This window comes from Oxyura jamaicensis, chromosome 2 (genome assembly GCF_011077185.1).
Source record: "Oxyura jamaicensis isolate SHBP4307 breed ruddy duck chromosome 2, BPBGC_Ojam_1.0, whole genome shotgun sequence".
In the NCBI taxonomy this organism is placed as follows: domain Eukaryota; kingdom Metazoa; phylum Chordata; class Aves; order Anseriformes; family Anatidae; genus Oxyura; species Oxyura jamaicensis.
The window spans coordinates 28,990,147-29,014,822 of NC_048894.1; the positions used below are offsets into that span (position 1 = coordinate 28,990,147).

Here is a 24,676-nt window from a genome sequence, read left to right on the forward strand (position 1 = left end):
CAGGCCCTCTGCTCCCCAGTGGCCTGATTCATTTCCGCAGTTGGACCATGGCTCCCAAGCTGGGCCGAGCTCCTCTCTGGCCATCTCCTTCGTTCCCAGCTGCGTCCCCTCTGTCCCTTGGCTGCCCTGCATCCCCCCGAGTGGTGTCCTCATGTCACCAGACATTGGGTAACCACATCATTGACCAGATACCGGCACGCAAAGGACAGCAACAACCTCAAGTTCATTCAGTTTCAGTATACTTTATTTATTTTGCTATGGCAAAATGCTCAGAGCACATGTCACAGCTCATGCCCTGAATAAACATTGGTTGTGCAAGAACTTGCAAAATGAGACGTGAGCTATAACGCCAAATTGCAGTCCCTGACAGTGGCGTTGTGCCTCATTTCCTACCACTTTTTTTCTTTTTTTTTTTTTTTTTTGCTGACCTGTCATAGCTTTCTTTGCTCAAGCTTCTAATTTCCCCAGGAGCCAGTGCGGTAACTTACTTCCACTAGAACTGATCAAACAAGGAACAGAAAATAATGATGCTGGCTATTAAGATACCATTGGGGAAAGAAAAATAAGCACTTTTTAAGCACTTCTTTTTTTTTTTTTTTTTTTCCTGAGATGAAAGCAACACAGAGCTTATGTGGAGGAGGGGAGATGTACAACCGCAGGCAGGGCAGAGAACTGCTGTTGGAAGTTAGGAAACCCGTTCTGCCCTACACTTGGAGGAGGGACCAGGCCAGTTCCTTTTATCCTTGCTTTTACTTCCAACGCCTTTCCCCCATCTTGGGCTGCTCTGGGAACAGCCCGGCCCCGCGGCGCGCCCCATTTTGTGGTGCGGCAGCAGCAGGCCCGAGGCCTGCCCCGAGCAGCCCCGAGCCCCGTAAAGACGCGATCCAGGCACCCCGGCGCCGAGCGGGGAGGACGAGACCCGCAGCGGGGCCGCCCCCGCGGGCAGCGGCCCCTCGGCATCCCGAGCTCCCCCCTAGCAGGCCTGGCCCTTACGAACAACGGCGGCACCGCCCTCTGCGCCTGCGCTCCAGGCTCAGCGCCGGGGCCGCTGCTGCGTTGTGCCCGGAGCCTCCGGCCCGGCCTGGCCCGGCCGCAGGTGGGGCCGGGGGGAGCTACGGGGCGACGGCGGGGCCTGTGGGGGGATCCGGGCTGAGGGCGGCGGCGGTGCCATGGGGGATCGGGACGGGGGGTGTGCGTTTGGCGGCGGGGTCGGGCTGGCCCAGCTCGGGCGGTGGTCGCCGTGATCCTCGCCCGCTGGGGTGTTTGTTCAAACAGCCGTCTGTGTGCATGTGGGGGTCCCAGGGGGTGAGTATGGGGGCATCGGCAGCGTCCTGAGTTGTCTGGGGAGCGCCAGCCTTCCCGGGCAGGTGGGGGGAAGTATATTAATGAAGAGCAGGTCCGGGTCGCACATTGCGGGATCTTTCTGCCCCAGCGGGGCAGGTTTGGGGCTGCCAAGCCATGGCTGTGCCTGCCTCCTGCCGCTGCTCTGGGGAGCCTGCCGTGCCAGTGATCGGCCACAGCTGGCAGCCGGCGGGTTGTCGGGCCTAAAAGCCGTGTGTTAGTTTCAAAAATGCAGTAGGTATCTAATCTCAAGTTTAGGTATGTGCAAATAAGTAAGAATGGCACCCCAGCTCTTTATTTGGAAAGGTACAGCAGTTTAGTTAAACTCTACAAATTTTTCCTGAAGTTCATAAACAAAAAGTGGTTTTCATAAGTTTCACGTGTGACTCAGGATGTGGTTGTTTTCTATTCTTAGCACGTTATTTGGGTTTCGTTTTGTTATGTTCTGTCGTACTGGAGTGTCAGAGCACTCTGAAGGGAGCAGCCTTAAACAAAACTGCCTTATCGCAACGTTTTCTTACAAGTGTTCTCTAACAAACTGAATTCAAGGAAACTCTAGACAAGTTCAGGGCGACTGGAGCATGTATATCAGTTACAAGTCAGAGGCTGGGGCGAAGCACAGCTGTTAAGAAAGTTGGGCTTGAGGTTGTGGTGATGAGATGGAGGCTGTCAGGTACAAAGACGTTGTTCTCAGAACTACTGTTGTTCACAGCATGGAAGCCCTGGGTGAAAGACCAAGGTGTTTTTAAGCATTGGTCAGCTGTAGTAGTGGTGGAGGAACATGCTGGAGGAACACATCTCACTGGGAGGTTATCGTCTGTTTTCTCATTTGTAAACTGGGGCATGTGTCTTCTAAGTCTCTGATGGTAGGAAAACACTATTATAAACTCTAATTATTGAAACTTAGGTACACTTGACATTGGGGGATACATCTGCGTTACTCTTTTAATTCAAATCAAGGGTGTGAAATGAATTTGCAGTTATCCTCACTCACTGCACTTTGGTTCACATCACAGTGTGATCTGAAAGCGTCTGAACACTTCATTTTGGAAGAAGCTAAAACTAGAAGATGTGCCTCAGTTGCACGTGGGTGTTCAGTCTCAGCTAGAGGTGGTATGAAATAAAATCTGCAAAATAAGCATAGTGTGCATGTTGGATCCTCAGTAACTGTTTATTTATTTCTAGACATGCTTTTATTGCTCTGTATTTACTTTTAATGTTGACATAACCTGAGTCTACCAGCAGTAGAGCAGGTAAATTGAATGTGGTTGTAATGCAACAGGGCTGGGGACTGATCCCAAAGCTTTCAGACCTGTCAATGTGATGGCTGTTGCCTAAGCTGCAAGACTTGAGTTCTGTAGCTTAAAGGCTGTAGGTAAGCTACAGGGACAACAGTAAGCAAAAACCATGCGTGGAATAAATTTCAACTGCTTTTTCAGGAAACTTTTCTTCAATAGCTTCAATTTTCAATTCAATAATTTCCATTATTTTTATGTCACCCAGACTGGAATGTTTCAAAGTTGCTGTAGCAACATAAGTATAAGTAGTTTTCCTTCCCATAAGGTTTTTATTACTTAAATTAATAAAATAACACTGTGTGTTTGCTGAAACAGTAACTGGGACTTGCCAGCAATAGTTACTTTTTCCCTCCTACGTTCGCCTTGCCATTGTGGCATTAAAATGAACAAATGTTTTGCTTATGTTACCATCACCATATTTCAGATCTTCCTGTTTTGTCTGGAGTGGCTGGTTTAAAATATTCTGGCTTGCATCAATTACTTAATCTTCCTCCTTGTGCTTCCTTTCTCGGTGGACCAGCGTGATCATTACTAGCAACCTCATTTAAAAATTCCATTTGCAGTAGGAAAACTGAATGAGTTTCAAATCCCCCTCTTCCCCAAGACGCTAGTGAATTGTGTGGTTAGGGCCTCTGTGTTGGGTAACTGGAAGGTGTTAGGGAGTTAAGCTGAACAACTGATTGCCAAGGCTCAACAGATCTTTTTTTTTCTTTCTAACTTTGAACTGTTCCACACCTGTTGCAAACTAGGAAGGCTGCCACTTGTATCACTTCCTTGTGGCTTTTGAGTGTTTCATGGTTGTTTGACTGGCTTTGCTGAAAAGCTATGCTCATGAGAAAAATATAAAATTTGCAGAGGTAACAAGTGTTTTGTGGCTAATATTTTTGACAAGTTTTTATAAACGCTATGTGTTGCCTGCATTTACATTTAAGTAGCTCTCATTTTTCTCTAGATTTTACTGTGAATCGGTCTTCTTTTGGGTTAAAGAGAATCATCAGTTTAAACACCTGAAGATCTGTATTTCTAGCTTGGAAATTACTAGCTGATGCTGTGTTCTCAAAACAAGTTCAGTCCAAAAAACTTAGTAGAATTGGGCCCGTAGTGTGTGCAGAATCCACTGAACATCATGAACTTGGTTTCTGGAGCACATTAAGTCCTGAATATTTTATGCAGAGGTCAATGTATTCTGTGCCAGTTTGTCCAGCTCTACTCGAGTGTTGCAACCTGTTGGCAGCAGCTGTGTTGTTCTGCCTTGGAAGCCTCTCGTCAGTCTTCCTTTAACCTGTGCATGTCAGAGGACCTGAACAGTTCTCTCGTGCAGTTCAGATTCTTAGTTGGGGACTGACTCCAGCTTGATTGGGCCTTTATGGTTTGCAAATCTTAAGGTATCTAACCACTCAGAAGGCTATAGGAGTTGAGGCTGACTAGTGACCATAGACTTACAGCTACTTGATGTGGAGGAATAAATTGCAAGCCATATTTGAATCGTTCTCCACAAAAAAAAAAAAAAAAAAAAAAAAAAAAACTTTCTTCTGCCTTTTATTTAGACATGGGAAAATCTCTTTCTCATCTACCGATGCATACGTGTAAGGAGGATGGCTACGATGGAGGTACAGTGTCGGATAACATGAGGAACGGGTTAGTTCACTCAGAGCTGCACAACGAGGATGGCAGGTGTGGGGACGTGTCGCAGTTTCCCTACGTGGAATTCACAGGAAGGGACAGTGTCACTTGTCCTACCTGCCAGGGAACGGGAAGGATTCCACGAGGTAACCTGTCTTTTTTTTTTTTTTTTTTTAAAACCCTAAATTTACCTTAGAAATAGTGCAGTACTAACTGTAATAAGGCCTAGCACATAATTCTCCTAGTAAAGATATTTTAAAATTGTTTACGTTTTAGCACTAAGCATTTTATTGTTATTGCACTGTATGAATGAAATGGATATTTAATCCACATTGACTGTTACCTGATAGCTCTTCTCTGTCTTTGCAATCCAGTGTGCCTTGCTTCTCAGTTTTAAAGTCACATGTAAATCTAGTTCTTGCAGGTGGAAGTTGCAAACTTTTACTTTTGAGACATTTTAATACATCCTTTTTAACTACCAGTTTTGAACTATTTGAAGCAATATGCAGCTTCACAAAAGTTGCTGCAAATGTAGGCAATATTTAAATATCACTAGGCATGGGGAGTAATAGCGTGCAGGCCTGTGTAAATGAAAGTTGTTCTAAGATTTTGACTTTAAAAAAAGTAAGATTTGTTTTTAAAAGAAAGGTTACTTAATACAAGACTTGTAAGGAGCACTGTCCCCTTCCCCTCCCTTACTTCCTAGCTGTATTGGCATTAGGGAGGCAGGCCAATGGAAGTAACAGCTTCATAACTCCTAGAGTTTTAAAATAAGAAGCACCATTTCTGAAAACAGGTGGCTGAGTGTGCAAAGGGAGGTGCAGTTAATAATACTCAGTTCTTATTAGATCATGCTCTGGACATTGATTGTGGTTGGATGAGAATCACTTGTTTACATAAAGCTATATATGGAATACCAAATTCCAGAAATGTTTGTTTGAAAAATACAATTCTGAAACATCACGTGCTTCTGCAGAATGACAGTATGTCTGGGATGTCCCTCGTCTTCCTGTTGCTGAAAAAGAATACTTTGGAAGTATAACACATGGATTAAAGTATACACATGGATTTTAAACAAAAACGCTGAGATGTCAGGGTTTTCAGCACTTAAGCAAATGGTTTGACAGATAAACCCTGTACATGCCAAACACCATCCAGAGGTGCAACTTAGATTAAGCCACTCTTTCAGGTTATTTGGAAAAGCAGTGTCTGTAGTGGGGTGGTATGCAAGGTACTGATATTTTTTCTGAGGGTATGGGGAAAATTGAAAACTTGCTTAGTGTGTACCAGTAAGAAAGCAGTGGGTACCATTTTTTAATTATTCCTCAGTAGTTAAAAAAATAAGAAAAATAATGTTTGGGATTTTTGAGGGGAGAGGGGGAAATTAAGGGTTGACTGGATGGCTGTATGACTAGTAGGGAAGACCACAGCATGTGCTATGATGTCTAAACTGTATAATCATAGGAAATTGGATTTTGGTACTTGGACAGCTTTAGGTTTTCAGTATAATGAAGTTGAGATGAAAATCTGTTTTAAATTGGTAGGGCTATTCCTGAGTTTGATGTTACATACTAGTATTACATGCTCAGCATGCTTTGCTCAGGTTAGCAATTCAGCTTGGATTCACTTCAGAATGATCGATTAGCTAAGTGATAGCACTGATCAAATTCGGCATTTGACTTAAAATGCAAACCAGACTTGCTCTTGAGGCTTCTGTGTTGTCATGTGGGTGAATCTCAATTCCACCTGCTTATTACAGCAAATCACAAAAGATACAAAGACAGGTGTAGTCCGTGTATTTTCAGTAGCTCCTCAGTGTTAACACTCCTCGTTTCTGCTGTTAAGATATCCACCTCCTAAAAATACTGGCTGGTGGGGTGTCTTGTTGCTTGGAGAAATTCCAGTGGGCGCTTCTTTGGCTTCCAGGTTGCTGCAGTTCAGTCCTGTGATAAACAGTTGTATGTACCAGTGATTCCCAGAATGCAGCCTGGGCACAACTTGTGTTGCAAAAGCCACCCAAATCCATATGTGCATGTGTTTTTAAACAAACCTGACTCTAACTTCCTGATGAGATGCACAATGCCTTCTGGATCAGTTCTGACTGCCTGAGCTTCTTTCTGAATGTAGAATATTACTGGAATTTGAATGTTCATATTTATTATTTGATGCTGTAAAGTTGTGAAGGCCACTCTTTTTTGAAGTAACTTCAAAAGTAATTATTCTTTGTGTTTAAGTTCTGAAAGGGTGTTTTTATTTCTAGGGCAGGAAAACCAGCTGGTAGCATTAATTCCATACAGTGATCAGAGACTGAGGCCAAGAAGAACGTAAGTTGATAGTTGTGATATGCGAATCTACACTTATTTCTTCTCTTCCAGTTAAAATTGCTCAATTTAAATGAGATAGTGTTAAGGGGATTCAAGCAAAATCACTGGAATGTTTTCCTGCATTCCATATTGAAGGAACCCTGCTTATGAGTAATATGAACCTTCACCTCTAACTCTTGGAGAGTTACTTATTAATAGGTGTGCACGCTCCCATCATGCTGTGTCTTATAAAGTTGGTAATACTGCATGGTCACTTCATGCAGGTAATTATCTGAATATCTACTGTAATTATGCAACCACTTATCAAGCTTTATAGCATCTTAATTGATCTAAGAAGATACACCTTCACTATTAAAGTTCAAATTAGAGTAAAGGGATTAATTTATTTGGGCTACTAGAATAAAAAATAAATTACCTAGAAATTAATTTGAAAAGCTCAGAGCTGCTAGCAGAATAAACAAACTTATCATTCTGATATAGCATATTTTAAAAATATTTATATTTTTTCTAGGATCTACTTAAAGGTTTAATTAGTGTAAAGTAATTGTCCTCACATTTTCTAAATGTTTCAATGTTTCTGTGATAAACAGAAATGTGTGACAGGAAAAAATACAACTTCACATAATGCTGTCTTAGATATCGTGGATCATAGATTTGATATTATAGTAGTCCAAATTTCAGAAATACTCCCCTAATGTTCTGGTTTTGAGAAAACTGCAACTGCTATAGAACCTTTTATTTGTATACCTTTGTTATTTAAACTCCGTTCCCTCTTTTATGTTAGGTTAATTGTATATTTACAGTTCCTTAGTAAGGATCTAAACAAGTTCCTGACACTTTCCCAGAAAGAATTTTATGACAAAGAATCCTGTGTAAGGCGTAAGTTTATTCTTGTTTCTAGGTGTTGTGGTACAAGCACAGTATGCTGAAGAATGTCAAAAGTTCTACTATAAATTAATTTTAAAGGAAGTGCTTCCGTCTTAAAGCACATGAATATTTTCCTCTTCCATTTACCTCTTTAAGGTTGGGATAACCATGTGTTTTGGAACTTGTTTTCTGATATATATACATACACATCAGAATATATATATATGTACATAAAAAAGAGTGTCATCTCTATTTGTGACAAATTACTGAAGTGCAGCATATTCCCCACTCCCCCTGAAACTAATGAAAGCTGGAAATAGGCTGAGCTGATTTATATTAACTAGTCATTCTTCTTATCACTTAAACGAGAAGAGTGGTGTGTTATTTTCTTTTAATATGCTTTTGACTCTGAAATATGTTTGTTCTGTTTTTTTTTTTTGTTGTTGCTGTTTTGTTTTAACTCCAGAAAACTCTACGTGACTGCTTCTGTAATCGTATGTCTACTTCTTTCTGGGCTGGCTGTATTCTTCTTGTTTCCTCGCTCAATTGACGTTGAATACATTGGTGTGAAGTCAGTGTATGTCACTTACGAAGAGGGTAGACGTATAATATATTTAAATATTACGGTAAGACTGTCTATCTGTTTGGGTGTTTGTAATATATGCAACAGGAGATGCTACTGCAGCAGTTTATTATGTGTAGGAATTTTGGGCTAGCTGGTAAGCTTAGTGTCTTAAGAACTACCAGCAGATACAACAAGCAGTTTGAAAAATGTAGCTGGACTTGCTGTGGCTGGTTCCCGTAGCTATAGTTGTAGGCTACCATTGGATCTTCTATTTTCATGGAAAAGGTGACTTTTGAATTCTTTGCATCATTTGGGGAATATAAGTGAAATGTAGAGCGTGTAGTGTGTGCAGGAATGTTATTGAATACCTGGTATTTTGCATCTCTCAACATTGATTTTGAAGAAAAAATATTTCCTGCTTGACTTAATACTTCAAGGAGTTCATTCCACACACTTCTTGGACTGTTTTTTGGTAATGCAGTGAATTGCCAAAAGACTTGTGGAGTTCCTCCTAGGTGTATTTAAATTAAATAGCCATGGGAGGAAAGGGTCCTGGAATAATTAAATTTCATGGAAGGAATAACTGAGGATAGGAAGAAATGGTCAGTATTTCTTGTGGAGAGTGGTCACAAGTGGAGTTGTGCAGAATTTGGTGCTGCTCAGTATATTCAAACACCTCTGAGAAAGGGGTTGAGTGGTGGTTCCCCTCCATCTCACCCCCAAGAAAATCGCCAAAGGCAGGAAAGTATACTTGCATAATTTCAGGTATTTTTGTCTCACAAATTTAAAAATGTACTGTCACAGAGTTACACAGAATGGTTAGTTCTTAAAGGCTTTTTTTCTTTTTTTTCTTTTTTTTTTTCCTCCAGAACACACTAAATATAACAAACAACAACTATTACTCTGTTGAAGTAGCAAACATTACAGCCCAAGTTCAGTTTTCAAAAACAGTTATTGGCAAAGCACGGCTAAACAACATCACCAACATTGGTCCTCTGGATATGAAGCAGGTAAATAGGACACACTTTTGAAGCTGAATATATGTTAATCTTTATATTTAAATCTTTAAATCTTTATTTTTTTTTATTTAAATCTTTAAATTTTTGTTGCCTTTTTTTTTTTAGATTGACTATATGGTGCCCACAGTCATACAGGATGAAATGAGCTACATGTTGTAAGTGTACCAGCCTCTAAATATTTGCCTGTGTCTTGGTTAAAATAATTATGGTGCTTTTAAAAAAACAGCTGAAATACATTTGCAGAGATGGTGTGGCATTCTTTGTATGAGTTTTAACAGTACTGCAAAATACTTAAACCATATTCTTTTCAGTGGTTTCATATAGTGGCTTGCTGTACATGGCTCTCAGCACTTTGAGGGGTGTCTGTATTCCCAACGACTTAGGCTCTGGTGATAGCTAGGACCAGCTACTTTAGGGTGTGGAAGTGCATATGTGTTTCTTTGATGCATTCCCTAGTAAGTTTCCAGTAAATTTCTGCGGAGGTAAAGGAAGTTAGCCTCTAATTTGTATAGAATTAAATCCTAGTTTATATTTTTGCTCTTCAGACCATGTGTATACAGTCATAATCAATGTTTACAGCATATATTAAAGTCTAAGCTGTTTTGTTCATAGCTTCAGAAAGTTTATTGGACCAGTATATTTGCTCAGTATATTTTGATAACAAACCAACCATTAATTCTCTTATTGAACTTTCTGTTCACTCTGACCTCTTAACTATTGAGACTTCAGGTCTGTGTGCAGTTCAAGTGGATGGCAGCCCCTTTGATGTGAGAGAGAGCCTTACAGGTTCAAATAGTTTGAATAAGTTGAGACAGGTGTGAAATAGCAAATTGGCTGCTAACTTTAAATAAGTAGTCTTGTGCTTCTGTCATCACTTAAAGGCATGTAAGTTAGGTTTGTGTAAACAGTGAATCCGTGAATATACTCACCCTCTTCATAGAACTTGTGCTGATATTTACCTAGTTGTGGTTTTTGACTCCTGGTGCAGTAATGCATTGAAACTCCTTCCATGGTCTGTATTGTTGCCTCAGCTTCAGTAATGCTGTGAGAGTCTGTTGCTAACAATTGCTGAAACTTAATTTCAAACTAGTCTTTAGATAAACCTGGGTGACTTTGGATGTGTGGAGAGATGTGGACAGGCAACAACTGTTGTGTGTGTGATTTGAGCTAAATGGATTTCAGGCCATTCTGCAGTTTGATAGCTGCAACCTCAGCAATAGTGTGGAAGAATGCTGTGCTGGCTGCTTCAGCTTAGAGGTGAATCAGGCTATCTTGGAGTGGAAGCAGAGAAGCTACTGTGTGTCTGTGCCTGTAATCTGTAATGTGAACTTTGCTTCCTTCAGGGCACCAGGTGTTTGTGAATGTTGCTGGAAAAGCAGACTAATACATAACCTGCACACACAAGAAAATGCTGCTTGTTTCCGTGAAGCGGTGCTAAACATAGACCGTAACTGGTAATAGAGATCTGTAACTAGGGAGGCTAAGGATCTAGCTAGTTGTAACTAGTCAGCTAAGGATCTAAGTACTCGTAAAGGGCTGATACAGTAAGGTCCTAGTACTTGTTGGTAGCAGTCATTAGCTAAGTTGTGATGTGTTTACAATGCATTAAGAGCCACACACACGATGGTTTTAGTTGTTGATTTTCTCCAGATTTTCTGCATGGTAAACAGTTGGTCTTAGTTAATTGTCACTAGGTCTGGTAGGTTATTGTTGATTAGCTTCAGCTCTTTCTCTGTCCTGCATGTCTTAAAAGCCCCGACTCCCTGTTCAGAAAAACTCAGGGCACAGCCAGTGAGCCTCCTTAGTTTAAGTACCAAGCCAATGTAGTTTTAGCTGATCTTAGCAGGGTTTTGTATTTGTTATTGTGTTTGGTTTTCTTCCCTGATTCTAATATTAAACTTTACAGGAAAGGCCTGGGATGATCTTTGTACAACCTGCATTACTCTCTTTATTACAGTGAATCACAATATTGTAGACATTTTGATGTTTCCCGGTCTAGTCAGTTTAGGTCTTGGGTTAGGCGTAACTGAAGAGTTACTTTGATTCTAGAGAGCAGGCTTCCTGTAAAATCAGCTTAGGTCAAGTAACCTTTGAGATACTGAAGTGTTATCTGGATTCAGCAGACCTGTGTGATGAAATCATCGTCCTACAGGTTATTTCCACCCATTTATTTTTAGAGAGTAGGATTTATGCAGTTTACCTTCAGTGTACTTTCCTAGCTACTGTTTTGTGCTATGTAGTGTGGTGGTGGTGGTGTGTGTTTTTTTGTTGTTGTTGTTTTGTTTGTTTGTTTTGTTTTTTAAAAACAGTCTTTTTTCCAGATAACCTGGACTTAAAAAGCAGTGAGTTGGCATTATATCCCTGTGCTTGCTTGCCAATAAAATAGTGCTTGGATACCAGGTGGCTTTATATTACAGAATCATAAAATAGAATCATTGAATCATAAAGGTTGGAAAAGACCTACAAGATCATCTGGTCCAACCATCCCCCTACCACCAATGTCACCCACTAAACCATGTCCCTAAGCACCAGGTCCAGCCTTGACTTAAACACCCCCAGGGACGGTGACGCCACCACTTCCCTGGGCAATTTCTCCCAGCTTTCAACCTGAAAATTTCCAGGGATCTTTGTGTATGAGGCGAACATGATAACCATTATGTTACAGGTTGTCTGTATTTTGGATTAGAAAACTACAATAACTGAGAATATCTGGCAGTATGGTCCAGCTAAATCCTGTTTCAAGCCTAGCAGTAAAAAAATAAAAATAAAAAAGTCAAAATATTTCTGTCATTACTAGAGATACCAACATAAAACAACTTCTAATAAAAGAACTGTTCAGTTTGTATTTTCGTATAATCTGTATCACCTGTGATCGTTGTTTCATATTTCATTCTATATTTATTTGTGCTGGGGAAAGAATGACAACCGGAAGTAAATATTGTGAGTGGCTGTCATACAATCTTGTTGCATTGATCACATGCCTTTCATTCCAGAGCTGATATGTCTGTAATCAAAAGCAACTCATTGCTCTGTGGTTGGGGGGAGGAAGGGGGTATATACACTTACATAGCGGACTGTATAACAGGTGTCTCTCAGAAAATATAGGTCTGTAAGTTTGTCTCATAAGAAAAAAATTGATTTTGCAATCTCTGGTTAAAGGTCATTTTGCATAATACAGAACTGAATTGGTGTAAAAATACTGGGGCTTTCCTAAGTTCTTGATATTTCTGGAGCAAGCATACTAAGACTTCTTGACAGAAATTGCTGATCTGACACAACAGGATGCTGAAGCTAGCATAACTGATCTTTTGTGGTAAATTTTCCTTTCTATAGTTAAATTTGATAACTCAAAGTGAAATCACAGCAAATTATTCCTACATGCCCTTATAGTAGAACTCTTCACCAGTGAAGGCATGTTGCAGTGTAGTTCTTGAGATTAACTACTGAAAGATGGTGGAACAAGTGGTGTTTCACAGGATGTTCTTGTTGGGAATTGTTACATGTAAGCAAGCACATGTGAATATGCTTTATGTGAAAGCAAGTCTGTATATAAATAGACTTGGATTGAGTATATACTCATAGGCAGTTGTTTTTCAACAAGTGTTTTGGTTGCCATTATTAGCAATTCTGCAGGCTGTAAATATACAGGTAGCAGAATTTCTGGGTGAAGCAACAATTCTTGCTTTTTAGATAACTGTCTAGAAAGGTTGACACAAATCTAATAGCTCTCTTTTCTTTTTTCTTGCAGTGACTTCTGTACTTTAGCATCTATCAAAGTGCATAACATAGTAGTGATGATGCAGTAAGTATAGAAATTTCCTTTTTGTTGGAAACAGCTGTAGAAGCCACGTAGTCCCCATTGAAATATTACTCCGAAGTATTTAATTGTGGTGTTTGTGTATCTTAGATAAAATGAAGTCAACTTACATTCTAGTGTGGTAGCCTCATAGTTCTTGAAACCGAACTGTGTAAAGATGTTTTCTGTTGACAAATTCTGGTAAAGTAACAATACTTGAACGATAGTAAAGTAAAGTACTAAAGATAGTAAAGTAACGATACTTAGTTCCAACTATTATTACTGTATCTGCTCTGTAGTTGGGCTGTGGCCATGGAGCTACTAAGACCTCAAATATTTTGAAATGAACTTATGTGTATCAGCTGCTCTTCAAAAATTGCTGAGAACCTTATGACCTTGAGGCAGTCACACACTTTTGTGTGACTTTTGTGTGACTCTGCCAGAGTCCCCTTTTTGTGTCAGATTGTATAAATAGCAGCCTGGCTTTTTGTGGGTATGTAAACCAACCATTGCATAGCTTCTGTAATCATTTCTGTTCCCCTTCCAAAACAAAGTATCAATGAGTAAACCTTGGCTTTGTAATCTTTAGAAAAAAAAAAGTCTGCTCAGGGGACCAAATTTTTCCCATGGGAGTAATCTGTACGGAGTCTAAACTGGTATTGTTTTTTTTATTAATATTTTATTTAAAACTTTGTTCTTACTGATATGTATTTTGTCCTAAAATTAGCTCCTTAAAAACCCTCATAACTTAAAAACACTGGTTTTTAGAAGAGGGAACTTTAAAGCCCCTTACAAAATGAATGTCTCTTCTGTTTTGTGTTTTCAAGAGTGACAGTGACAACCTCTTACTTTGGCCACTCGGAGCAAATATCCCAAGAGAGATACCAGTATGTGGACTGTGGAGGAAACACAACCTACCAGCTGGGCCAGTCAGAATATTTAAATGTACTTCAGCCTCCGCAGTAAAAGCACCTGTTAGTTAGTGTGGAATGACTGCTCTTGATGCTTGCAGAGATCCTTTAAATAGGACTGGTACTAAGTAAAGGTGAGAGTATGTGCATGTAACGCATAGCAAACCTGGTGGCCTGTTCACTTGAAATGCAAGGAGGGAAAAGGTGCAAAATGTATATATATGCACTTGTTAAATGTTGTGTTTTCCCCTTCTGTTTGCTTTCTGTTACTGTAAACACTTCTGTCAAGTTGTGTGGTTGGAGGGGGAGGGGAAATTACAGATTCTTGAACTGAATTGGGACCTTTCCTTACAGTGTGGTACATCAACTTAGAGTAACTCTGTGTATTTCTGTCTGTTTGGGTGAAATGTGTCACTAATGAGCATTTTAGAAAAATTGGTACTCATAAATTTTAAGTTTATACTTTAGTTCTTGACATTTGACTCTTGAAATTTACAGTATAACTACTTAAGTAACAAGATTGCTTTGAGGTATCTGGGTGTGAAACTAGTATCAGTAGCAATAGTTCTTTGTTTTGGGATTCTATTTTTCATTTGCTATACTTGATTAGAGGTGACATGCAGCCTGTGAAAGCCAGGAAAGCACTCATGGATGACGCTATACTTGATTGTGCAACTTCTAGAATCTGGCATCTTCTCTTTCATATTTCCCCCTACTACCTCTGCGATGTTACAAGGAGAATGTATGTTGTTAGGTTTAAAGTAAGGTTAAAAAAAAGAATCCCCCAGAATCACTACTGACAAAGGAAAAATTCAAAACTGTGGAAAATGAAGGGGTAAGACTTTGGCAGTGTCATTCTGGTTTGTTTTTTTGATTAAACTTTTGAGTACAGCTATTAAAATCAAAATCATGTAGTCAGGATCTAAGTGGGAAGCTGTTTTGAATATGGATTTGGGCAGCTTGATGTAAATTTATGGCATTTTTATTGTTTTAATATACCATGTACTAAGCTGCTTGTCAGTGTTCATGCATTGGGGTACATGTATTTTGTGCACAGACTCGGTAAGTAATGCAGTAGTTACCTGAATCTCCTGAGTGCTCACAGTTCACGTCGGTTATGTAAGTGAGGATAAAGCAACTCCTTCTGTAAGAATAAATGATGATGTAGTCATGAGACTGACTTAAAAAAATTAAAAAGTAGTTTTGTTAAGTTAGTTTGCACAATGAGAATTTCCAGGGCTTTTACCAAACACAGTGTTTCTAAATTTGAGGTCCAAAGTTGCTTGTCTTCTGAAGGCTGACTATTCAAATGGTTAGGGGCAAAACTTTTAAAATTAACTAGATCAGGATTGTTTTATTTCAGTATTAAATCAGATTCAGTTGTAAGAAAGTACTATTGAGACCGTTGCATTGTAATAAATTCTAATTTTTAAAAAATAGGTGTTGCGGTTTTTATGCTGCCTATCTCCCGGAAATAAGCTAATTAAAATGAACTAGTAATAAACACTCTGGAAAAAAGCTGCTGAGTAACTTCTTGTAACTAATGATGTTTTATGCTTCAGTAATTCAGTGAAGTTATGTGTCTATTGTCTTTCATCAACGTTCTTTAGGTGGACCTAATTAGGGTTAGAGGTGCTGGAAACGTATCAGTTGAGTAAGACTAATTTAAAAGAAAATGAGTAACTGTACAAAAAATAAAAATCTGAATGCTCTGAGCACTCATCCACAATGTCTTTAAAAAATGTATCTGTATTCAAACATGCACTGTCAGTTTCCTATAATTTTTGATTGATGAACATGTTGGCTTAGGAGAACTTTGATACAGAAATAATTGATGACTTAGTTATGTTCTGAATTTTTTACTTGTATCTGGGCACTTTAAACATTCTTTATTACAGCTTATGTTCATAAGGCAAACTAATTCATCTTCCTAGAGCACAGATGAGGTTCTGTCTTGTGTCTGATAAAACATGCCGAAGCTGGTCTGGTAGTCTGAAAAGATAGAGCTGGTAACTCAAGACCAGGATAGTGGGGAGCTGGCTAGAAGCTGGGAAGTAACATCTATTATGTTGTATGTCATAGAAAGATTCATTTTATTTTGGATAACGGGCAATATTCTGTTTTAAACCATGTCAGATCTGAAGTCAACCAGTAAGTGATATTATTTTTTTTTCCTCTATTCCCAAGTATTTAAGTCTCAAGGTTGTTGTTTTGTTTTTGTTTTTTTTTCATTTTTAAGTAGGAAGAACAAGAGAAGAGCTCTAGGCAGATATTTTTTTCTACCAGTTTAAACCAGTTCAAAGGATAATAGATAATCTAAAATAACTGGAATGGCATAATGACATAGTTATTCAGTCACACCAGTGAATGCTGCTTGAACAAGTGTGTGTTTTGGGATTTTACACTTGTATGTGGTGTTGTGAGACTCCAACTGACATTGGAAAGGCTGGCAGACGTACTGAGCAAAATGCATACTTAAGCCTGTGGATCTTCCACTGCATAACATGCTTGGTGTTGGCTACTTAAAAATAAAGAATGATGAGTAGAATTATTCTTTCTGTGTATGTGGGGGAAAAATAAAGCTCTTGTTTTTTTTTTTCTTACATCTCTTTATCACCTGGATTATCTAATGGATGTAAACTTTAATACCATTAATTTGTGGTAGGCTTACTGAATAACTAACAGTTGTTACCCAAAAAATAGAGGCAATATAGTAAAAATCCTACTGATGAATCTTCAAATTAAGTCAGTTACAGGAGAATCAAAGGCTTACAGTTCTGTGTATGTTAGTTTGTGCTTGCAAAACATGTCAGCATGTTATTAACCAAACAAAGTAAGAGTTTGAACTTGACTACTAATTTTAATAGAACATCTCTTTAGATAAGCTAATGTGGCATCTGAGTATTCAACTTAGACTTGATTTCTGTGGCTAAGCTTGGAAATACTATGCAAAGGGAGAAAGGGAAGGCTATATTAAATTGCGTAACTTGGTAAACGAAAAATAAGAAGAGTACATGCAGATGAGAGACCTATGATAATTTTGTATTTATTTATCTTGTTTGTGTTTTGTTTTCTTGCCTTATTAAACAAAGGCAAGCCTTTTGGTTCACTGTAGACCAATGAGTACAAAGTATAAATTCTTTTGAGAAGGTCAGCTTGAAGAGCCGTTGTCTTTTCTGGTTTGTTTTCCCTGTGTGTAAGATGCTTTCTGATGGATTTTTTTTTTTCTCTGAAGTGGTGAATATTTCATTTGTAAATTCCTCTTAATCTTAAAATACTATCAAATACATATATAGTAGCATTGCATTATTATATTTCAAGGGATTTATTTCCAGTATAATTCCTTTTACTTGAAGTCTTCATAGCAATTCCTGTAGCAAACGCTGTTGCACTTCAAAATGGAAGCTCTTAGTTATCTGTGGAAACAGTGGTGCAGGTGTTGTACTGCAATGGCACAATCAAAAAACAAAACAATGTATTTTGTATACGATAACTGTAAAATGTCAAAATTGTAACAAGGTAAATTAATATGAAACACTTAAATTAGTAAAAAAAAATGTTAGCTATTTGACCACTCCGTCCTGGAGAACAAAGTTATTTTACACTTTAAATATGATGCTTTAAAAATGAATGAATGAAGCCACCAAATGAACTCAAAGATCCAACCATCAGATACCCATTTGGAGAGATTAAAAGGGAAACCTTCCTCCTAAGAGGTGTAGTACCTTGTGCTTATTATTGAATTCCTGATGTAGGAAAGAGCCTGTAGAAGCTCATTTATAATTTGTTTACTCATCTTGGTATTTAGGGGCCAATTGTTTGCTTCTTAATCTTATGTGAAGGCAAGCATAAGAATCTTTTCCTGTGTGGTATGGCTTTGAAGTTCTTAATGCACTTTTGGTTCTTGCATGACCTTGATGTTAACGTTGTGGTATATTTTGCAGCCTTATACTGACAGACTTAAGTATATGCTTTATTTGACTTTGTTCAAAATTGTCCCTGAAGTTCTGCAAATAAGTTAATTTCTTCGTAGTAGTACATTGCAAACAATTCTCTGGGCTTTTTCAGTGTGCGGTGTGTAAAGCTAACCATATAAGCACTCAACTTCTGAGTGCTTGGGTTGAACTTTTAGGGTCTTTAGCCATCTGACTGAAATGTTGTACCCTCATGATGGGAAGGATGGTGCTTGAAGCAGTATAAGAAGATTTCCAAATTCAGAAAATATTAGTGTTATTTCTTATTAACCATTTAAAGCTTCCTTTTGAGGGAGGGGGTGGGTAGAATGTGGGGCTTAGTTGTGGTGTTGCTTTTTTCCCCTCCTCTCTCTCCCCAGTCTGTAGTAGGAGATCTATCTGTTACCAGGCAGTATCTTATAAAATGGGTGAGTTGTTTCAGAGTCAGGCACCTACATGAATCTTAAATGTCAGTGGGACTGGACATGTAGTTAAGAGATGACCAAGGCTAGCAGTAATACCTCTGAGAACTCAATTTTTCCATTGCCTCTAATAAAGTGCCAAAACCCAGCAGTGCTTCCAGGCTTATTATTACTTCTGAAAGTGAAGAATAAATAATATGAGTCCAGCCAGTGCACTTCAGTAATGGACTATTGCCACCAGCAGAATGTTTGCTAGTGTTAGCCTTGATCATGCCAAAAATCTCAATTATTTTGGTGACTTTCTATAAGAGGAGGGGAAAAAAAAAAAAAAAAAAAAAAAAAGAAATTGAAAAAGAAAAGCCCAAGCCAAAACCCAACTAAAACCATGTTGGAAACAATCATTTGGGTATGTCAAAAACATGTTTTGTCTACTTGAGAAGCTACCTTCCTTTTTGACCTTTACCCAGGGCTTCTGGTAATGAAGGGGTAGATTGCAGTGCTGCCCCTATAGCTTTTGGCATGGAAACCTGATTTTCTGATGTGGGTTGGCCTGTTGGGCAGGGACTGTTCTCCAGAAGGAATCTGTCCAGTTAAAGCCCTGCAGCATAGCATGAGACTGTCATAAGGGTCTTGTAACATGGGTGAGTATTTCGTTTGGATACTGAAACTGCTTTTCCTGTGTGTCAGTAGGGATGTTTAATGCCAGACATGCAAGCAGATTAGGGTGCCTAAATATTTTGGGTTTGACCATGAGTGATGTAGTCCTTTTTTGTTTTAAAGAAGCAAACGTAACCACTGTTAACATCCACTGTACAGAGTGTGCATATAATAGCTTGAGATATGTATAGAAATACTAATGAGTGATAACTATTTTTGTAACTTAAGAATTGTAAACTGTTGTTCTTGTAACTGTGTAGCAAACGATCTATCAACTTAAGCATGATAAATAAACACTAAGGGGTATTTGGAATGACCTGGACACAAGCAATCTTAATGCAAGTTAACTGGGACAATGGATCTTATTCTTTAGAGGTTCAAAATCTGGATTTAACTTCATTATGGATATTTGGTTCTAGATGGGATTGTTTGAGTTGAAGAATGCTATTAAATTTTCTATTAAAAAAAGCTTGGGTCACGTATCTTTTTTTAAACTGACTTGATAATATTTTTCTCTTTTCCTTCTTTGTCTCCCTATAACTTTTTCCACAAGTGTTCATGAAGTTTCAAAGGTATCATTTCAACTTTTGTAACTGTTGGCATTCTGTGGTGTAAGAACTCTGCAGTCTACCTTTTTTGTGTTAAGTCTGTAATAAACTGAAGTATCTTAAAGCAAAGAACCACATGTGAATGAATTGCTGTTGTCTGACTTTGGGCTGCTGAAGCATCTGGCTTAAAACCCTAGGCTGCTGTGGTGGGTTGACTCCAGCAGGCAGGTAAGCCCTCCAACTCAGTTGCTTGCTCCTTTCTACCTCACCCCATAGAGGTGAGAGAGAAAATCAGAAAGGCAAAATCAAGCTCATGGGATGAGATAAAGACAGTTTAATAGGTTATGCAAATCTGTGTGTGGAAGCAAACCAAAGTGAGGAATTTATTTCCTGTCAGTAGGCAGACGTCAACACAAGGAAGACATGCACCGTAATCTCAGTTGTCCCCCTTCCTTCCCTTTTTCCTGAGTTTTAATTGCTGAGCAGGACCTTGTAAGGCATGGAATATCCCTTTGGTCAGTGGGGGTCAGTTCTCCTGGTTTTGTGTGCTCTCAGCTTCTTTCCCCCTCCCAGTGTACTTGCAACAAGAGATGTGGGGAAAGAAGGTGGTGCGATGAAAAAGGAAACCTCAGTGCTGTGTGTTACCCAAGACTTTTATGTTGATAATATATCAGTGTTATTAGCACTCATAGCCACAAACCCAAAACGTAGCAGCCCTTATGGTGCTAGGAAGAAAATTAACTCCATCCTAGCCAGATTCAGTACACCTGTTTACAATGTTGTTTTAAGAACCACCATTGCCTTTCACAACTGGCAACAAAGAACATGTCTGTATTTGAAGCATTCATAGCATGTTCTGATGTTACAGGTAATGTTCCCAATATTTTGGAACACTTCAGTGGTTTTCGTTTTTAAATTTGCTCCTCAGTAAGCTTATTTATTGTATATTTATGAATGCTACACTGGTGATCTGCATTGACTTCTGATGGCTAACTAATGGGGTCTTAGGCTGTGCTGTTTGGGTGCTGTTTTGCTTTAGTTTGTGTATTTTTAAAACTAAGCTAAAATGCGAAAGGATAACAGTCATACTTGCTATTTGCTATTTCTTATAGTATTTTTCCTTCCCAGAGTTGTCCAAAGTTTCCTGTTTGGGCAAGGCCTCTGCACAATATAAACTGGGGAACAATAAACTTCAATCGGCATTTTACTATGTATAAATAAGAGCTTGAAGATCTGTGAAGAGCTGCTTCTGTCTGTGGTACCTGTCTGGGGACAGGTAGGCAAAAGTGTTTTTTGTTTGCTTTCAGTGAAAAGTTTTATTTGATCCAAATACTTCTAACTGTATGATTTGGATTCCTCTCCTGTTTTTTTTCCAGCTGGAGCAGTTAGGAAGGTACAAAGGTGAGTTCTTACCCTGCAAACTTCAAACACCTCTGAAGAGTGTGAAGAACATACTGAAAGATAGGAATAGGTAAGCAAATATGAATTAGACAAGTGTAAAGACCCCCAAATTGCTAGTTTACAACAAACAATGTAGATTTTGGGGAACATAACTACTGAAAGATCTGACATCTTAAAATAACCTAGTTAGACAGTGACAGAAATCTCTGAAATATTTTGTAGGTTTCCCTGGCTGGCTGTAGATGCTTCCCTTTTATTTCTCAGAATTTCATACATCTTTCTATATGACTGTGTAATTGATCCCATACCTGGGATGTTACTGTGCTAATATGCTCACCTGAGAGAGCTTTGGGTACACTAGTGGTGAATGACACTAATTGCCTTCGAGTGTGAAAATGATGTATATCTGGCAACTTAAAGAATGTCAGACCACATGTTTAATTTTGCTGGAAGTCCCTTGATGTCAGATGAGGTAAAGATCCCTCTACGTCTTTGTTTGGTTGTATTTTTTTTATTATTTTTTTTTTTCTTTCTCCCTTCTGCTTCTTAAGCCTGAGAGCTGGGATGTCTCTCTCATGTTTCCTGTGTTACTGGTATCAGGTGCCACACAGTTTAATGAGCTGTCATGGGCACTGCGGAGCTGACACTGCTCCATAATGGAGCTACTTTTTCATGAGGCAGTGAATTACTTAATATAGCAAAACTAGAACTTGATTAAGGAGCCTCAGCATCGCTGAAATGTAACATTTCACTGCCTACAGTTATGGATATCTGAAAGGTAATGATGGATATCATTCTCAAGAGGTTTTCAGGAAGAAGTAATGCTTTTAGTAGCCTTAGCCACATAGTTGAGGTGGAGAAATAAATGTATTTGCCTTTATCACACCCTTCCTCTGACCCTCATGTGACAGTACTGTTGATAGTGGTAGTTGGTAACATCTAGTAAAACAGTAGGTTAAAAACCTACTGAATATGTTTCTTACAGTTTATGGAGGCTTACATTCTACTGGGATATGTATTATTTCTTAAATGTTAAATCTGTCTTAATAAATACTTCTGGTTTTATGAAGGTTAGTGGCTACTACATGGTGATCCCTTTAAGTGGCTGAATTCACTCACTCAGCTTGTGACCAAATGGTACTTATAGTGTGTTTAAACAAGTTGACACAATCAGTGTTGTTGAAAGTTAAGAACTATTCCCACACTGACACTGAACTTGTGAATTTTTCATCAAATATGCAAAGAAATATTAAAATTAACCTTTGAAGTCCAACATATTGTTGCAGAATTTAGATTCTAAAACTTGCACCATCTGCAACCATTTGTTTGCTGCCACTTGTATCCCAGAGTTTGGGCAGAGCTGCTATTTCCAAGCTGCTTTTAGCCTACTGTGTGACTTGACATGCCTGACTGTCTTGTGAGAAATTTATGAGCAGGAGAGGATTGTGGCTGCCTTGACATCTCTGCCACTCTGTGTGCCAGGATCCAGCCCTTCAGTAGTGGTAAATATTCATGGTGTTCAGGACTGAGGTGTTGCCTTGTAGACTTTGGGAGGGCCAGCATTGCTCATAAAGGCTCCAATTCTTTGGTTTCTGGGAGCAAATTGAACTGTTGTGTGGACATACCCACTGTCTTATTCTTGCAGATGGCTAGCATGGTTGCCTTTGGTTTGTTCTCAGTGAAAATGCAAAATAGTAGGACGGAAAGAAGCTGAGATTTAAGGGAGGAAAAAAAAAGGCACTAATCTTATGTTGTGTTCTGACAACTACCCTGTTTGATATGCTAATAATTGAAAAATCCTATTTAAGCTGAAAGCTGGGCTTCTCAAACACAGAAGGGATTCAATTTCTGTCTCAAAAGAGCAGTAGAAATGCTCAATACAGCTCAAGGTTAGTCTATAACCTTGACGCGAGCAGCTAAACCCCAACCCAAAGCATGGGGACTGGGAAAGAATATGCAGGGTCCTTCGTTTGAAAAACAGAAGGAACCTCCTGCCCCAAAGATATATTTAAAAAAAAAAAAAAAAAGAGAAAAAAGCACACTATTGTTGCCAGCTTGTTAATAGATATAATTGTTAGCTACTTATAGTGCAGTCTGAGGCAACCTAGTTTCCATTTTGGTGGTGTTTATTTTTTATTTTTTTTGTATATGGAAAAGTAATATGCAGACATAGGCATGCACTGCTGCCTTCCCACAAATAGGTGGTGCCATGGTCTTGCTGTATGTGCCCATGGCTGCAGCCTGGTTAGCGAGGTGGGTGGTCAGGTTATGCGAGGAACTCTAGAGGGCTTTCTGAAGAGACAAACCTGGTTAAAAATGCACTTCTTTCTTCCCATCCTTCCACCCCCTGCCTCTTTCCACCACAAGCGCTTAAATGCAACCAGATGCAAAAATAACCTTTCAGAAAGGAGTGGTGCTGCTGTTCCAGTTGAACGGTTCAGATGAAATGGAGAATTAATCTAGTAAATCCAGTATATGGCTTTCACTCTGAATGTGTGAAAAGCTCCCCTTCAGAGGTCTTTTTAGGTTTATAAAATATAGGAGATCTGAATGTTTTAACTGAGCAGCAGCACGAAGATGGACTATCAATGCTGAGAAGTTGGTTTCAGTGAATTTGAGCAACCCAGTTTATATTGAATGCAGCTACATAATACTTATCAAATTCACAGTCCACTTTTCCTCCTCTGTCTCCTTGGGATGGCTTGGTAGCCACAGACTTCTTTAATATTCAAGCTGAATTGTAGTATTTGTTCATTTATATTGCCCAGTAGTACTGCCTACTGCCTTTGCTCTCTACCTATATATATCAGCAGTGAGTCGATGATGACGGTCTTTCTCAAAAGACTAGAAAACCACCACAAAGAAGTGTGCTGCTGTGTACCCCGTGTGCTTGTGCGTGCTCAGCTCACTGCCGGCCAGCACACCAGGCCCTTTCCAGCAGAGCTGCTCCCTGGCCTATCCCATTGCAGGGGCTGTTTCTTGCCAGGTGCAGGGCTTTGTGCTTGGCCTTGTCAATCTTCACTGAGTAATTGTGGCCCACTCTGATCTAGGCCACTCTGAACACTCTAGGCCTTACCCTTGAGCATATTAGCTGCCCCCTCCACTTTGGTGTTATCGGCACATGTGATGAGGGTGAGCTGTCACTTTCTTGAGGTGATTGGTACAGTTTGTTAAACAGTGGGTCCTAGGACAGGCTCCTGCCACAAGAGTGCTGCCTGTTGACAGCTATCCTCTGAGACCAATCTTCTAGCTAGTTCTTAAACTCATTTACATGTCTACCTAGCCACAACATAATGTCCTCACTTGGATACACAAATATTGTGGGAGATGGTCTTGAAACCCTTGCTAAAGTGGAGATAAATGACACTTAATGCTGTTCTTTCATCCCCAAATCCAGTCACATTGATCAAGATATTCAAAATCTATGCTGGCTGTTCCCAGTCCACCCCTCTTCCTTCCCAGAAGTATCTTCCAGGACTTGTTCTGTGACTTTTCCTGGTGAGGCTGACTGCCATGTAGCTCCCACTGTGGCATGTAGCTCCCATTTTGGCTTTTCCTGAAGGTGAGTACAACATTGCCCTTTCTCCTGTTGTTTTGGACCTCTCCTTATTTCAACAGTCTTTCACAGATGACAGCGTGGCCTTTTGAGGACATTGGCCAGTTCTCCAAGTAGCCTGGGGGAAGAAATGTTGAGGATGTCATTGGAATATCTGTGAGGATTGCATGGGGTAGCAAGCAGGAGGCCCTGGGCAGAAGGAAAGCTTTTGTAAAGGCTCTCCTACCACCAGGGAGAGGGTTCCACACCCTTTCAAAAACAGGCAACAGGATGGGCTGGCAGTACCTGAGACCTCTGTGTCCAGATACTTACTGTCTGTGATACTTCTTGGCCTTTCCAAATCACTAGCTGGAGGTGAGGTGTGGGACTCCAGAGTTCCCTTGGGAAGTCCAGAA

The 24,676-nt window shown here is 39.5% G+C and overlaps 1 protein-coding gene across 1 annotated transcript; it reads left to right on the top strand.

Annotated features, from left to right (window-relative positions):
- The first annotated feature begins 937 nt into the window (after nucleotides 1-937).
- On the top strand, nucleotides 938-19,446 carry TMEM106B (transmembrane protein 106B). Its single transcript, XM_035316695.1, has 8 exons — nucleotides 938-1,096; nucleotides 4,187-4,408; nucleotides 6,523-6,586; nucleotides 7,920-8,079; nucleotides 8,888-9,028; nucleotides 9,143-9,192; nucleotides 12,786-12,839; nucleotides 13,661-19,446. The coding sequence occupies exons 2-8, from the start codon at nucleotides 4,189-4,191 to the stop codon at nucleotides 13,797-13,799; spliced, it is 828 nt and encodes a 275-aa protein (XP_035172586.1). The 5' UTR covers nucleotides 938-1,096; nucleotides 4,187-4,188; the 3' UTR covers nucleotides 13,800-19,446.
- The last annotated feature ends 5,230 nt before the right edge of the window (nucleotides 19,447-24,676 follow it).